This window comes from Caretta caretta, chromosome 1, assembly GCF_965140235.1.
Source record: "Caretta caretta isolate rCarCar2 chromosome 1, rCarCar1.hap1, whole genome shotgun sequence".
NCBI lineage: Eukaryota > Metazoa > Chordata > Testudines > Cheloniidae > Caretta > Caretta caretta.
This window is the reverse complement of record NC_134206.1, coordinates 328,910,424-328,925,517: the sequence shown is the minus strand read 5'-3', so window position 1 is coordinate 328,925,517 and position 15,094 is coordinate 328,910,424. Positions and strand designations below refer to the sequence as shown.

Genomic DNA, 15,094 nt, shown 5'->3' with positions numbered 1-15,094 from the left:
AGTGATAACATGACCAGTTGTATGCTAGTAGTTGTTGGTGCACTTCTAGTGGCTCATCACCCACACACTCAAATACCAACAGCCTATAATTGCAGATGTTATGAACCCAACCAGAAAGCAATATGGAATAACTTTTGGTATATGTTTTAGCTTTTTTTTTTTTTTTAATATTGCTACAATTTCATTGTTAAATCACATTATAAAGAACAGGAGTACTTGTGGCACCTTAGAGACTAACCAATTTATTTGAGCATGAGCTTTCGTGAGCTACAGCTCACTTCATCAGATGTTGTGAGCTGTAGCTCACGAAAGCTCATGCTCAAATAAATTGGTTAGTCTCTAAGGTGCCACAAGTACTCCTTTTCTTTTTGCGAATACAGACTAACACGGCTGTTCCTCTGAAACCTGTCATTATAAAGAACACTAATTCTAAATGTAAGAATAAATACAAGTCATATCAGCATCATCTTTCAAATAGATAGAACAAATCATTTTGTCTTCATGCTCAATACCTGTTCTTGGATTAGAAATCTTTGCCTGAGAGCAACCATTTATCTTAATTTTCTCTGATTTAATTAGGGCTGAAATATTTTAAATGATTTACCCCAGAAATCAAATAGAATAATATTAGTTTTGCCAGTTTATGCTGCCAGTACACAGTTCTTTCATCAATCTCAATTTAAACCATCCTTTAATAAATCCAGAGGAGACAAGTTAATTCCCACAAATTGATTTCCGCCCCAATTCCTATCTGTTTCCATTAACAGAGTTGAAACACGCTAATTTATCAAGTAATTCTCCTCATCTAGCAACATTTTACCCAATACAATTGATCATTTCACAGTATTTAACGCCCTGTCTTCCAATATCAATTTTCAAGTAACGTCTAATATTCTGAGGGATAGTAATGCTAAATAAAATGTTCCTACGGATATTTAAATCAAGCATTTTCCCCTCTAAGTCATATACCAATATGAAAGCAATGGTGTTATGTAAAATTCCCTGGCACACATTTCAATCTTACAGTCATGTTTAAGAATACTCATTTTACTTTTGTAGCTATCTATTAAAAAAGTTCTGACTAACCTTCCATGTTCTTTAAATATTCAAACTTTATTCAAAACACTCCTGTATAAGTTACAAGATATTAATGAATCCACTATACAGAGTATGAACTTCATCAACTCAATACTGTATGTATTTTAAAAAAATATAAAACATTTAGCTGTGCCTGCAAAATTTACATGAAGATGTTTAAACACGCTTGTTCACTTCTTCCTTACTTGACTTCAAGTAAGGCAAACCACCACACTCAACTGGTTAGAGAGAATATTTAAAAAAAAAAAAAAAAAAAAAGGTCTTCCAGTGGTATCAAACTTGCGATCTGAACACCTTCAATTTTAGTCACATGGTCAATTTGGCCTCCTTTAACAAATCTTTTGTTCCCTTTTTCCCAAAGAAAATACATTCTGGAGAGTGCGTCCACTATTTATATTATTTGAAGTTCTCTGCTACTACAACTATACTTCATGCATTATTTTTCACTTGGAGTACAACTATAGTCTTTCTGCTGGACTCCTTTCTTCCTCCATCCACTGTTCACATGAAGTACAAAATTTTGCCTATTTAACTTTTCATTGCTCTACTTTTCTCCACACTGGCTGCCTTTACAGGTAAGAACTGAGTTTTAAATCTTGCTAATGAAGATTGAAGTTTTATGGGAGTTAAACAGCCCTTTTTATAAGGGAACCAATCAGTGATGAGCTGCCAGAAGCTCAAGAACTGGTTCCTTCACTTGCTCCGGGTCTTCGGCGGCACATCCTTCAGTCCCTCCGGGTCTTCAGTGGCACTGAAGGAACCGCTGCCGAAATGCCGCCGAAGACCCGGAGCGAGTGAAGGACTCACTGCCGAAGTGCCACCGAAGGCTCGGAGTACTGCCGGGTCAGTAAAATTTCACATGGGAGCCTCCCCAGCCGAGAGCTCAGGCAGGACAGACAGGACGGTCCCACGGGCCACATCCTGTCTGTCCCGCCTGAACTTCCCCACCCCTTTAACAACCGGGTCTAAACCAGCTTCAAAATTTAACCACCAGTTCGTGCAAACCGGTATGAACTGGCTCCAGCTCACCACTGGAACCAATCAGCATGACCTCTAGATTAAACCTGTGCTAGCCTAGCTACTCTCTCCACTTGGGTACTCCCCATGTAGCTTCCCCTATTCCCCCATTTGGTTTCTCTCTAATAGAACTATCTCCCAAAAGAGATTTGTGAGGTTGACTCTCTGCCTCATTATAAATCAACTCCGTTCTCTCTACTGGCAACATTTTTTTGTTAAAATGTTTAGTTAACTATTTAGCACAATCTACTATTAGTATTTGCACGTGAATAGTCTTCTAAAAAGAGGCATATAGGGCCTGAGCAAACCCCAGTGAAAATCAACTGAAAGATTCTCATTAATTTCAATAAGCTTTGATTCAGGCTCACACAGCACAGTACAGAAACTATGTAAATTGATGAGCAACACCTATTTTTTCATACATACAGGAACTCTGATAAATACAGTTAAGCAAAATAAAAACAGGAGAAACATGCAAATTAAATTACTTACAATATATACTGTTTGATTCTGTAGATCTTGAGTAATAATTTCTTGCTTAAATAGACATACAAAATCATTAAATGTGTCACAAGGCACATGAGAACCGTGTTTATTTTCAGATGAAAGGTTCTGCAACTGGGTCAAAATTTCCTCTAAAAGGAGCCTCGAAGTAAAGCATTCGACACAGTTCACAAACACATGAGGAAGCTAAAAAAGGAGAAGAGAGAGACAATTATATTGAAAGAAATACAAAATGATAAAAAATAATCTAAATGGTTAAAAATCAGAGCTCAATATTCTAATTTCTTTGCTCCCCAGACATAGGAATAAACTGCATCACCCCCAGAGGCACACAATATTTACAGAAATATGATCAATAATGGATTATCATATGTGTAGCAATTCAAAATTTTACATACCACAAAGGGCAACTAAACAGATTTTAAGCATATTATCTTGTGACAGAGTTACTAATATGAAACATTCAGTGTAAATTATGTTTAAAAAACCCTCTTCAGAATAACTCACAAGAAGAAAAAAGAAGGATGTATTTTTGATCAAACACACTTTTTAATCTATTACACATACTGGGTCTAAAGCGTCTGACTCAGTCTGGGTCTCAGACTTCCATTTGACAGTAAAGTTTCATGTTAAATAAATCTAGAATTTAGTTTAAATAGAAAAAAATATTTGGAATGCAACTTCCACATACGCTCTTGAGACAAGGTATTGATATATAGTTCCAATGCACTGTCAGAAGCATGCACCCATGATTTATCTGTGAAAATGTGCTGATGATTGGAAGCATTACATATAGCATGATGTGTATTCAAAGATACTCCTGCCATGAGCTTTTACAGTGGCAAAGACTGCTTCACTATTTCAGGTTCTCATCTCCTCACTTCATTTCTCAAATCAATTTCTGCAACACTTTTCATTAACAGAAGCCCTAAGATCACCTTACAGCATTATTTATATCGACATTTCAAGGCGGTTATGCTACAATTTAGCTGTATCAGTTTGTTTTGGGTTGCAGGTCTGTGTGAACACAGTACACAACTCGTACTTCTTCAGTGTGTGAAGTCCTGTATAGTCAAAGCATTGAAATACATAAGATTCTTATTTCCATAAGGTTATTTACATATTTAACTCCTTTCAGAGTGGATTATAAAAATGACAAATTTTTTATTTTGCTATTTAAATTATAATAAGTTCTTTTAAAAATAAGCCTGTTTAAAATGAAATGTGAATTTAATACAAAATATGTGAAGGCCTAAACATATTATTTCTTAAAACATTTAAATAAAAAAAATTTTCTGAAACCATGGGCCTTTATGAAAAACGGAGTTGAAGACTGTTTTTCTGTATAAAGAAAGAATCAGTGGGAAAACATTAACTTTTGTGGCCAAGCTTCATAAATATAGCACAATAGGTCAGCCTGTTATATTATTTTTCTAGGCTGACCTGAAATAATTAGTTTAATTCACTGACTACCGTTAATCCCTCTGTTTAATAAATCATTTAGTTGTAAATGTGAAACACTTTGACTAGAGAAGTTTATGTATCCAAAACTTTTAAGATTTTGTTTAATAAAAAGTTTTACATGCTGTTTTGTGTGTTTAATTAAACTCCATTTACCATCCTAATGCAGCTTGACACAAATCATGAGCAAAAAGTTAATTATATAGTAAATAAGCAATAAATCAGTCACCATTTTTAACATACTAAAATGTACAATTAATAAGTATCTGAAAATATTAAGATATAACTTCTTAAATAAATGTATATAGTTACAGCGTACCCTCCTAGGTAGCAAAAAGAAGTACCAAATGTAGTGTTAAGGCTCTATTTGGCTGTAAATCAACATGTTTTAATGGTTGTATCAACCAATGAGAATGCACCTCTCTTCAGAAAAATAACTGAAGTACAAATAGAAAAGCTGATTAAAATAGATTTAAATTGAGGCTTTGCACTTGGCGATTTAAATCAATCCACCCTGACTCCATGACTGGTCAGAGGAATGAAACTGACCAGTTAGAGAGAGAGCACGATCTATGTACAAACTTCACCAGAACCCATGCCCCTAATCATCTGAAAACCCAGAGCTGCTCTTATTTTGTTTACAGCAGAAGAGTTCAAGTTTTGTGACTTCTTCCACAGCTTCAGCCATTACTTTGTGGGGGTTGGGGGAGGAAAGATCTCAGCACTAAAATGAGCTTTAAAATTAAAAAGGTGTGTGGGGGGGTGATTTTACTGCTACTTCTAAGTAAAATTTTAGGCCTGTCAATTTTGGCAGTATCTTTTTAATGTTCAAAAGTTAAGGCTGTCTGCCTTAATGGAACAACATAGAACAATAAAAATGGAAGGAATCTCTCACTCACATATATATAAGGAATGAAAGGTTACTTACCTAGCAACTGTAGCTCTTAAAATAGGTTGCTGGCACAGAACCTCACTCTTCAGGAAATATATGTTCTTCTTCACTGAACATCAAAACCTTCTGGAAAGCAGTAGTCACTAGGACACACACATTCCTTGCAGAACCAAACCTCGCATGCAAGGTTATATATAGAAGCCCCGGTACTGAGCTCATTACACTCGTCCCACTTAATTAGAACCCATATAAAAGGCTCAGTGGATGTGGGAAAGTGTGGATACATGCTGACAACCTATGCAAACAATGTTTAGTAGAAAGCATCCTTATCTCCTTTTTTGAGTACTGTAAAGAAGAGCCTCACTCATGGGAGATTAAATTGTCTTAAACAAATTGTCTTTTGAATGGTGGTTACTGCTACTTAAAGAACTGTTCTCACAAACTGCACAAAGATCTAGTTGTCAAGTCAAGTGACTGATGTCTAAGTGTATGGTTTCAACTCAGTGTAGCATAACTTGGCAACATAGATATTCTTCAGACAAGCTGTAGAGGCTACTTTGGACCTAATGGAACATGCTCTAAGTCCCTCATGTATGGAGATGCCCACAAGGATGTAATGGTTACTAAGTATACAAAACTTTTGTCCACTTCAGGCCTTCTCTTGGACTTATCCTAACTAGAGATGTAAATATAGTTTAAAAAGATAACTGTTTAAATGATTAAAATTGTATCATTTAACCGGTTAACCAATTAAAGGGAGAGGGGCTGGGTCTACTCCAGCACCACCATCGATGCAACAAAAATTCAAGTGGTTAAGTGCGCAAACAGGATGCAATTTTTAGCCAAAAAAAGTCATGTAAAGGAAGAGGCACATCAATAAAACAAGGTAAAAGACGCCAACAGGGTGGACAAAGTTAGGTTGGCCTAGCTCTAAGATTCTCAAAGCTCGTATTTTATATGACATCTTATTTGCCTTATCAGATTGCTCAAATCAGCTCTTAAACACTCTTAACTCACGACTGCAGGTTTGCAAAATGAGCTTTCAATTATGGCAGTCTAATGGTCTCTCTATATTATTTTTATTATAAATATTTGCATTGTAAAAAGGATAAATAGTAATTTTCAGTTCACCTCATAACAAATACTGTAGTGCAATCTCTTTACATTTGTAAGTTGCGCTTTCACCATAGATTTATTTTGTTATATAACTGAACTCAAAACACAAAACAATGTAAAACTTTACAGCCTACAAGTCCACTCAGCCCTACTTCTTGTTCAACCAATCACTAAGACAAACAAGTTTGTTTACATTTAAGGGAGACAATGCTGCCCACTTCTTATTTACAATGTCACCTGAAAGTGAGAACAGACATTCACATGGCACTGTTGTAGTCATCACTGCAAGGTATTTACTTGCCAGATATGCTAAACATTCGTATGCCCCTTCATGCTTGGCCACCATTCCAGAGGACATGCTTCCATGAATTGTATGTCTCCTGCTCTGTGTTTTACCTGCATTCTGCCATATATTTCATGTTATAGCAGTCTCGGATGATGACCCAGCATGTCGTTCGTTGTAAGAACACTTTCACTGCAGAGGTGACAAAATGCAAAGACAGTACCAATGTGAGATTTCTAAAGATAGCAACAGCACTTGACCGAAAGTTTAAGACTCTGAAGCACCTTCCAAAATCTGAGAATGATGGGGTGGGGAGCACGCTTTCAGAAGTCTTAAAAGAACAACACTCCGATGAGGAAACTTCAGAACCCGAACCACCAAAAAAGAAAAAAATCAACCTTCTGTTGGTGGCATCTGACTCAGATGATGAAAATGAGCATGCGTCAGTCTGCACTGCTTCGGATCGTTATCGAGTAGAACCCATCATCAGCATGGATACATGTCCGCTGGAATGATGGTTGAAACATGAAGGGACATATGAATCTTTAGTGCATCTGACATGTAAATATCTTGCAAAGCCGACTATAGCAGTGCCATGCGAACGCCTGTTCTCACTTTCAGGTGACATTGTTAACAAGAAGAGGTCACCATTATCGCTTACAAATGTAAACAAACTTATTTGTCTGAGCGACTGGCTGAACGGACTTGTAGGCTGTTAAGTTTTACATTGTTTTGTTTTTGAGTTCAGTTATTTTTTTATACATGATTCTACATTCGCAAGTTCAACTTTCATGATAAAGAGATTGCACTACAGTACTTGTATTAAGTGAATTGAAAAATACTATTTCTTTTGTTTTTACAGTTCAAAAATTTATAATAAAAAATATAAAGTGACCACTGTACACTTCGCATTTTGTTGTAATTGAAATTAATATATTTGAAAAAGTGGAAAACATCCAAAAATTTATATAAATGGTATTCTATTAAAATTAATCATGCAATTAAAAAGGTTTTTTTTAACTGCTCGAGAGCCCTAATTTTAAATCATGAATTAAATCAGTGAACAGAAAAAAACTTAAATTATTGATTTTAATCTTATTTTGCATTTGTACTTTAGTAATTTTCCTAGAGAGAGAATCATTCACTTCAGTTAGTATATTTTGGTACTTCATTTTGCTAACCAGGAGGATACGCTATATCTATATATATTTATTTAAGCAGTTATATGGCTTTGCACATGAGTTATTCAGATTCTTAATTTTGTAATAGCTAGAAAATGGTGAATGTTGCATTTCTGATTACCAGATGATTAATTTGTTACTCATATACTGTACAGCACCTAGTGCAGTAGTGCCTTGAACATGATCAGAACTTCTAGGCATCATTGTAATACAAATAGCCAAAAACCAGTAAAATTTGGATATTTAGTATTTGTAGCATGCATACCAATACAGTTTTATATGCAAATAAAATAGATTTAAAGGTGAATTTCTCAGCTCAAAAAAAGTTATCTGTAAATGACTGTCTCAGATCAGTGAGTGATGTCTTTGCTGCAGTCAGTCCAGACAGCCATCTTAGTTTACCACTCCTCACTTTAAAAAAAAAAAAAAAGCCTTTTTGTTTGCTTGTTCTTTTTAATTTCTAGCCAGGCTTATTATGATCAACATTGGCCCTTTATTAATTACCATTCACCCACCTTTCTGTACTAGACCCACCAACTCCAGAACATTTCCTTTTATCAATTTTGAATTTTATGAGTTTATTCTATTTTAATTTGCATTGTGTTGTGCAGCATCCAAAATGCCTTGATGAGAAGGAAGATGTTTTATGTGGCATCAAGCAATAAGTGGGAGAGATACTGTAAGAATAACAGACAAGAAATAGGAGCAAAATAAATTGTTCTTGCAGTTCTCCACCAAACTGAAAGTAGCTAGTTTGGGAACTTTTTTCTTTTTTTTAAAATTCCTCATTGGCTCAAAGTGTTTTATGAATTTCATAAGAATTTATTCTTACCTCTAACGTTTCTAGAAGAGTTTGCATCACATAGGTCTTGCCACTAGATGTATGTCCATAGATAAAGATGGATGGGAAGCTAAAATGCTGACGCTAGAAAAAAGTTAAAAAAATGTTAATACTTAACATTCTCTTTATTTCTGAGATTTAGAGACCTTTGCCTCATCCAGTTTTCTGCCAGAAGAAAAGCTTTGTTTTAAATTAAGAGAGTCAAATACAGTACACTCCAATTAAGATGCAACATGGTATTTTATCACATTGATTCTATGGTCCTCCAAACCTGAGAGCAGGGTTCAAAAAAGGCCCTAAAGCCACCACTGAAACTCCCAGAACATTAAGGCTGTGTCTTCATTAGGCAAAGGGTGCGTTCTTAACTCAGGTTAGCTAACCTGAGGTAAAATTCTAGTGAAGACAAGGTAGTGTGTTGGCTTTACTTCAATCTGTTAACTAATAAGAAAATGACAACTGGGATTTTAACTCAAGTTAGCTAACCCGAGTTAGATCATGTCTTCTTTAGGGAAAAAAAAGTGTTCTGGATTCTGCCACCTTTACTCATGTTGAGTAGTAGCTTACTTGTCAAGATGTCCCACTGATAATGATGGCACTAATTGCAGAGTACTATTCAACATGTGTAAAGAAGTCAGACTGGCCTTAAGATCGTATTTGCTTTTGACCCTTTAAGGGTACATCTACACTGCAAAAAACAAGATCAAACTACGGCACTAAAAATCATAGACTCAGATGTGTAGGACTGGAAGGGACCTCAGTAAGTCATCTAGTCCAGTCCCCTGCACTCAAGGCAGGACTAATTATTATCTAGACCATCCCTGACAACTGTTTGTCTAACCTGCTCTTAAAAATCTCCAGTGATGGAGAATAGCAGTTTAGATGTTCCTGGTTGGGCCGGAGCTCAGGTCCTGAGTCCTACCCCTTTCCCAGTTTGCAGAGCTCAAGCAGGAAAGACTGCACTGCTATTTTTAGCACTGTAGCACAGCCGGGCTCTGTGTCTTACTATGCATTTTGAGGGTTTTTTTGGTAGTACTCTCCTTTAGAGTCAAAAGGCTGAATATCAACTTCCACCCTCCAGATATTTTCTATAATGGAAAGCAATTAATTTACGCTTACAACTCAAAAAAAAAGTGTAATTTCTTAAATTATGTAGTGATAAATACAAGTTACAAAAGGGCTAAGACAGAAGATATTGGAACAGGAAAGGAGAGGGAGAAGGACAGAGAGGGAGGCAAGCCTCCTCACCCATAATACCTAAAACCATGGTTGTTACCCAGTATAGTAGTATTCATGCTATATTTCTCAAGGTAAACTTAGAAATCATTTTAAGGGCTAATAAAAAATTAATATCTGAAGCTCTCCTATTGTTTCACAAAGCCTGAGCAGCCATTTTTCAGCTGCTGATATTTAAAATTTTACCCAAACCATGTAAGTATCTTAGGAGCCTAAATCACTTACATGCTTTGAAAATTTTACCCGACTGTTAAAACCTATGTTCGTATGATTAAAGGGATAACCCAAAGCAGTTTAAATTTAATGAAAAGGAGGAAGTGGGGGGAAATTAAAAAAATAAAATAAAAATGAGAGAACTGAGATTTGAGGGAGAAGACTGGAAGCAAATCCAATTCATTCTGAAGGTATCTTTATTTTTTGTCAAAATGTGCCCATTGTAGCTTTAACGCAGCTGTACATTTTTTTTTTTAAATTAACTGAGGGCTTGGCTACACTTGCAGATGTAGAGAGCTTTGGGTCAAACCAGCCTTCATACAGCACAGTAGGGAAAGCGCTGCAGTCTGTCCACACTGACAGCTGAAAGTGCACTGGCATGGCCTCATTTGCAGCACTTATAGCTGCACTGGGAGCAGTGCATTATGGGCAGCTATCCCAGTGGCTGCAACATGCTTTTCAAATGGGGAGGCGGTGGAGTGGAGAGAGTTGTGTGTATGGGAGGGGGGAGGAGAGTGGCTTTTTGGGGTGCTGAGAGTATGTCAGTACACTGTCTTGTAAGTACAGACCCCCTTTCCTCCCCCGCCTCTCTCTCACTCACTCAAAGCAAACATTAGTTGTTTTTTATTCAGAGCTGATAAGCAGCCCGCACTCTCGAAACAGAGCTTTGAAAGAGCCACCTCCGCCCCCCCCCTGCACAGTTCACAACAAAGACAAGGGAGCCCACTTCAGTTAATGGAATTATGGGACATTTCCAGAGGGCAATCAAAGCGCTCTAAGGTAACTCCTCATTCACACTGATGCTGTAGCGTCTCACCCAATATGCAGCAAACCTTATCCCTCTGGGGAGGTGGAGTACAGCAGCGCTCTGGCCAGGGAGTCAGAGCGCTCTACGTGCCTTGCCAGTGTGGATGGGGAGTGAGTTAGAGCGCTCTGGGAGGCTTTATTGCAGTATCATGTGCAAGTGTAGCTAAGGCCTGAGAAACCCAAACTGACACAAAGTTAACAGAAAACATCTTCTGAATAATAAAACTGAATGCACCCAGGTCATGACTTCAAAACAAGTGCCCAAGTAAAGATAAGTCTTCAATATGTCCTGAAGGCAATGCTTGAAAAATTCACTCTCCAGTGGCAAGCAGAAAGCTTTCCTTGGAAAACATGGGGACAGCCTAAGCCATAAAGATTCTGCAGAATTTAAGCTTTTGTTTAAAAACAAATTAAGCTTCCAGCCTTTATAGCTACAATAAATAAATCAATATCCAGTATTTAAGCTTTATATATACCTTGTAAAAAAAACTCTATTGCGGTACCAGACAAACTATCAACATCAATTTACACAGTTAACTGAATGTAAATGGATACCATGCTGCCTTCCCAGAGTCTGCAGATAAAAAGCGCCGTTGCCTTTGCTACTGCAAAAGCTTTGCCAAGCACCAGTAGAGTAAAAATTAACAAATCTCTGGTAAGTTGTATAGTAGCTATTCCAGAGCCTTATAGGCAGCAATGAAGCTATCAAGAATCATGTTTCATGTTGTTTCTGTTGGGAAAGCTACCAGCACAACAGCAAAGACAGGTACCAGAGTTATCCATATGGGAGGACCACCCAAGAAAAGATGAGAGGAGTAGAGGGGCAAGGATCTTTCCTATCACCACCTCACAGCAGCTAAGAATGACTGGTAATGGAAAGCCAACTAACAGCAGCCAGGAGGGGGAAAATAGCTATAAAGCTCCCCCTTGTTTACAGTAGCTAGAGCATCTTGTGTTTCCAAGTTTATCAGACACCTACTAGCCAGAGGCTGATATGAAAGATGGATAATACAAGATCTCAAATTACAATGTAAACAGCTAGCCTAGCTCAGAGTAATAATGCATTTAAGTTTGTTTTCAACCTGTCCATAAAAACAAACATTTTAGTAGAACATCTATGATCTACCCAAATACACAATATAGCAAGAGCTACCTCTCCAAATATTGACATGAGTGATGACACTTGGGATTCTCGACAGGGCACCATACTTTCCAAGTGAAGCAAGGTAGCTTCAGGATACTCTGGATGTTCGAAATTAGGCATTTTGATTCAAGTTTCTGTCATCAGTCATCTAACTGCATATGTATGTCACCTTCCAAGAGGCAAAAAGGACCAAAGCGATGATCTGGAAAATAAAATAATGTTATTTTTTCCTGTGTGGAGAAATAAAAGTAAACTAAATAAGAGGTGACAATCTCTTCTTATAATCAGACTTTGTAACCAAGGGCAATGATGATCAATTACTTATATCACAGTAGAACCCAAAGACCCCATTCAGGACTGGGGCCCAACAGTGCTGGGCCTTATACAGAAATAGAAACAAAAAAAGAGAACACCTGCCCTAAAAGGTTTACAATTTAAAGACACAAACAAAAGGACAGGGGTAGATACAACAAATGAGCAATCAATATGCTGTCACAACTTTGCTAGTTACATGAATTGCAGTTTTTTACTTTATTTTTTGAGGGTAGATAGGAAGTAAAGGAGTAGAGAAAGGAAAGGAGAGAAATAGTCTCAGCTGGTCATCTGCTTAGCCATGATTAGCAAGGTGCTATCAGTAAGCATCATAGCAGAGACCAGCCTTATAGAAGGATATGAAGGATAAAATAGTGGCTCTTCAGATATTACCAGGGAGTTTTCCTTAAGCATAAAGGGCAGCATGGCAGCAAGCATAGAGGTGTTTAAGCAAGCAGCTGACTGGTGGGTGATAAGGGATGGGAATACTTGCAGAGTAAAAGCAGGGGCTGACACCATAATAGGTTACTAAGTCAGTTACGAGATGGTGCTAAGTTATGAAGAGACTTAAAAGGTAACAATAAGAAACATATATTTGATGTGGAAGTCAATGGGGAGCCAGTGGACACCTCAAAGAGGGATTCAATGTGATCAGAATGATAAACCAGAAAAATGATCGTTAATCTGAACAGACTGGAGGAAAGCAAAAGTTACAGCAGTCAAGTCAGGAAGAGGGCTTTGATGAGTCTTCACTTAGTAGAGAGAGGGAAAAAAGGCTAGATTTTAGAGATTTGGTTTTTTTTAAAAAGCAAGATTAAAAACACAATGACCCAGTCAAAGATGACACCTAAAAGCTACACTGCCTGAGTGACAGGGAGAATAGCGGTGTTGTCTACTCTGATAAAGAAAATGGCCAGAGGGGAGAACCTGAGAAGAAAGACTTAAATATATATGTATCTTAGTTTTGGTGATGTTTAATTTAAAATGATGACTGGACATCCAGGAAGAGATGTCAGAAAAACAAGCTAAGATAGGACTAGATGAAGCAAGATACCTCATTAGCTGAGAGGTTGACCTGTGAGTTACCAATGTCAAGATGGTACACCAAGTGCTTTACAAACTTTAAAATACCCATGGAAGGCAAATCTTGTTATGCCTAGTGTACAACAAAAGAAAAAAGAACAGCATCTCTGTTTCTGGACTGGAAAGGGGGGAACCAAACAATCCTGATTCTCAAGGTTTGCCACCCATTTCTTCAGCATGAAAAAAAAAAAAAACAATATGGTGTGAAAGTGCATCTTGACATCACATTAGTGCATGAGGACAATACAATCACCTTATTTTGCCACCACCCAAAGGCACTACATTATACCACACTCAGGAGTCCGAATAAGCCCAGGACTCACCAGACAACAGACCCTGCATATCAAGACTTTGCTGCAAGCTTTGAGGTAGGCGGCTACTTTACTAATGCCACAGATGTACGATCCCCTTCAATTTCAGGGGAAGGAATTCAACCGTGTACCCCTGCTCCCGCCAGCACCCTATCATTGTCAGGGCAGGTGGAAACCGCAGGGGCACCATCGCAGTAGCCATCATCCCCCACACCTTTGCAGCAGGTAGCAATCCCGCCCAGGCCCACACCCCCAGCACTATGCGGGGGGTGGAGGGGAGACGGATTTAGCATAAAAACATCCCCCAGCTCTGCCCACGCTTCGGCCCAACAGCCAGCGGAAGGTGGCTCAAGCGAGCAATCCCACCAGGGGCCACCCCACTCTCCGTGCCCCTGCGCGCCAGGTCTTTGCCCCACAACCCCCTCCCCGCCCACTCCGAGCCTGGCCCCGGCTGCGCCAGGACGTGGGGGCCGCTCGCCCCTCCGCCCCCAAGACACTGCGGCGCTCGGGGGGATCCTGCCCCTCCCCTTCTGGGCCCTACAGTGTCGGGGCAGCCCTGACGCGCCCCCGCTGATGGGGGATCGCGGTCACCGCCCCGCTCACGGCGCCCGGGGCCCAGGCAAGATGCAGGCGCGCTCCCAGCCCCCGACCCGTCCACACTCACCCCGACCCGGCACGCCGCCTTCCGCGGACTCCGAACCGAGCGCCCGCCCGTGCACATGCGCACCTTGCGCCTAGGGTCCCCTGAATGCGCACGTGCCAACTGTGTGCACATGCGCGTTAGGACATTGAACTCTCCCATCGTCGGCGCCCATATTGTGCCCACACCCGAGCTGAATGGGGGGGACTGCGCCTCCTAGGGGAGGAGGCGGAGCAGCTCGGGGGTTGGCAGATGGGGGGATGGGACGGGGAGCGCTGGGGAGGAGCCGGGAGTGGCAGATGTGCTTGGGGCAGGGGGCGGGATAGCTCAGTGGGTTGAGCATTGGGGTGAAGGTTGTGAGTTCAATCCTTGAGGGGGCCAGTTAGGGATTTAGAGCAAAAATTGGGGATTGGTCCTGCTTTGAGCAGGGGGTTGGACTAGATGGTCTCCTAAGGTCCCTTCCAACCCTGATATTCTATGATAAGACTGGGAGCAGCTAGGCTCTGGAATGGTGGCTAAAGCATGAAGAGGCTCATGAATGTTTAGCATATCTGGCACTTAAATACTTTGCAATGCCAGCTACAAAAGTGCCATGCAAACATCTCTTCTCACTTTCAGGTGACATTGTAAATAAGAAGCAGGCAGCATTATCTTCTGTAAATGTAAACAAACGTTTCTCTTAGCAATTGGCTGCACAAGAAGTAGGACTGAGTGGACTTGTAGTCGCTAAAGTTTTTCATTGTTTTGTTTTTGAGTGCAGTTATGTAACAAAAAAAATCTACATTTGTCAGTTGCGCTTTCACAATAAAGAGATTGTATTACAGTACTGTATGAGGTGAATTGAAAAATACTATCTTTTATCATTTTTACAGTGCAAATATTTGTAATAAAAATAATATAAAGTGAGCACTGTACATTTTGTATTCTGTGTTGTAACTGAAATCAATATATTTGAAAA

At 39.1% G+C, this 15,094-nt stretch overlaps 1 protein-coding gene across 5 annotated transcripts in view; it reads right to left on the bottom strand.

Moving 5' to 3' along the window:
• Positions 1–14,250, bottom strand: part of ORC5 (origin recognition complex subunit 5) — a 122,882-nt gene extending 108,632 nt beyond the window's left edge. For 4 of the 5 annotated variants that reach the window (XM_048836406.2, XM_048836407.2, XM_048836409.2 and 1 more), the window contains exons 1-4: positions 14,161–14,250; positions 11,800–11,992; positions 8,385–8,477; positions 2,608–2,805 (exon numbers count right to left, since the gene is read on the bottom strand). In XM_048836406.2, the coding sequence (XP_048692363.1) occupies positions 2,608–2,805; positions 8,385–8,477; positions 11,800–11,910 (402 nt within the window). In that variant the 5' untranslated portion in view covers positions 11,911–11,992; positions 14,161–14,250. The remainder of the gene's footprint in view (positions 1–2,607; positions 2,806–8,384; positions 8,478–11,799; positions 11,993–14,160) is intronic. The other variant, XM_075124500.1, reaches the window with a different exon arrangement.
• Between the last annotated feature and the right edge of the window lie 844 nt (positions 14,251–15,094).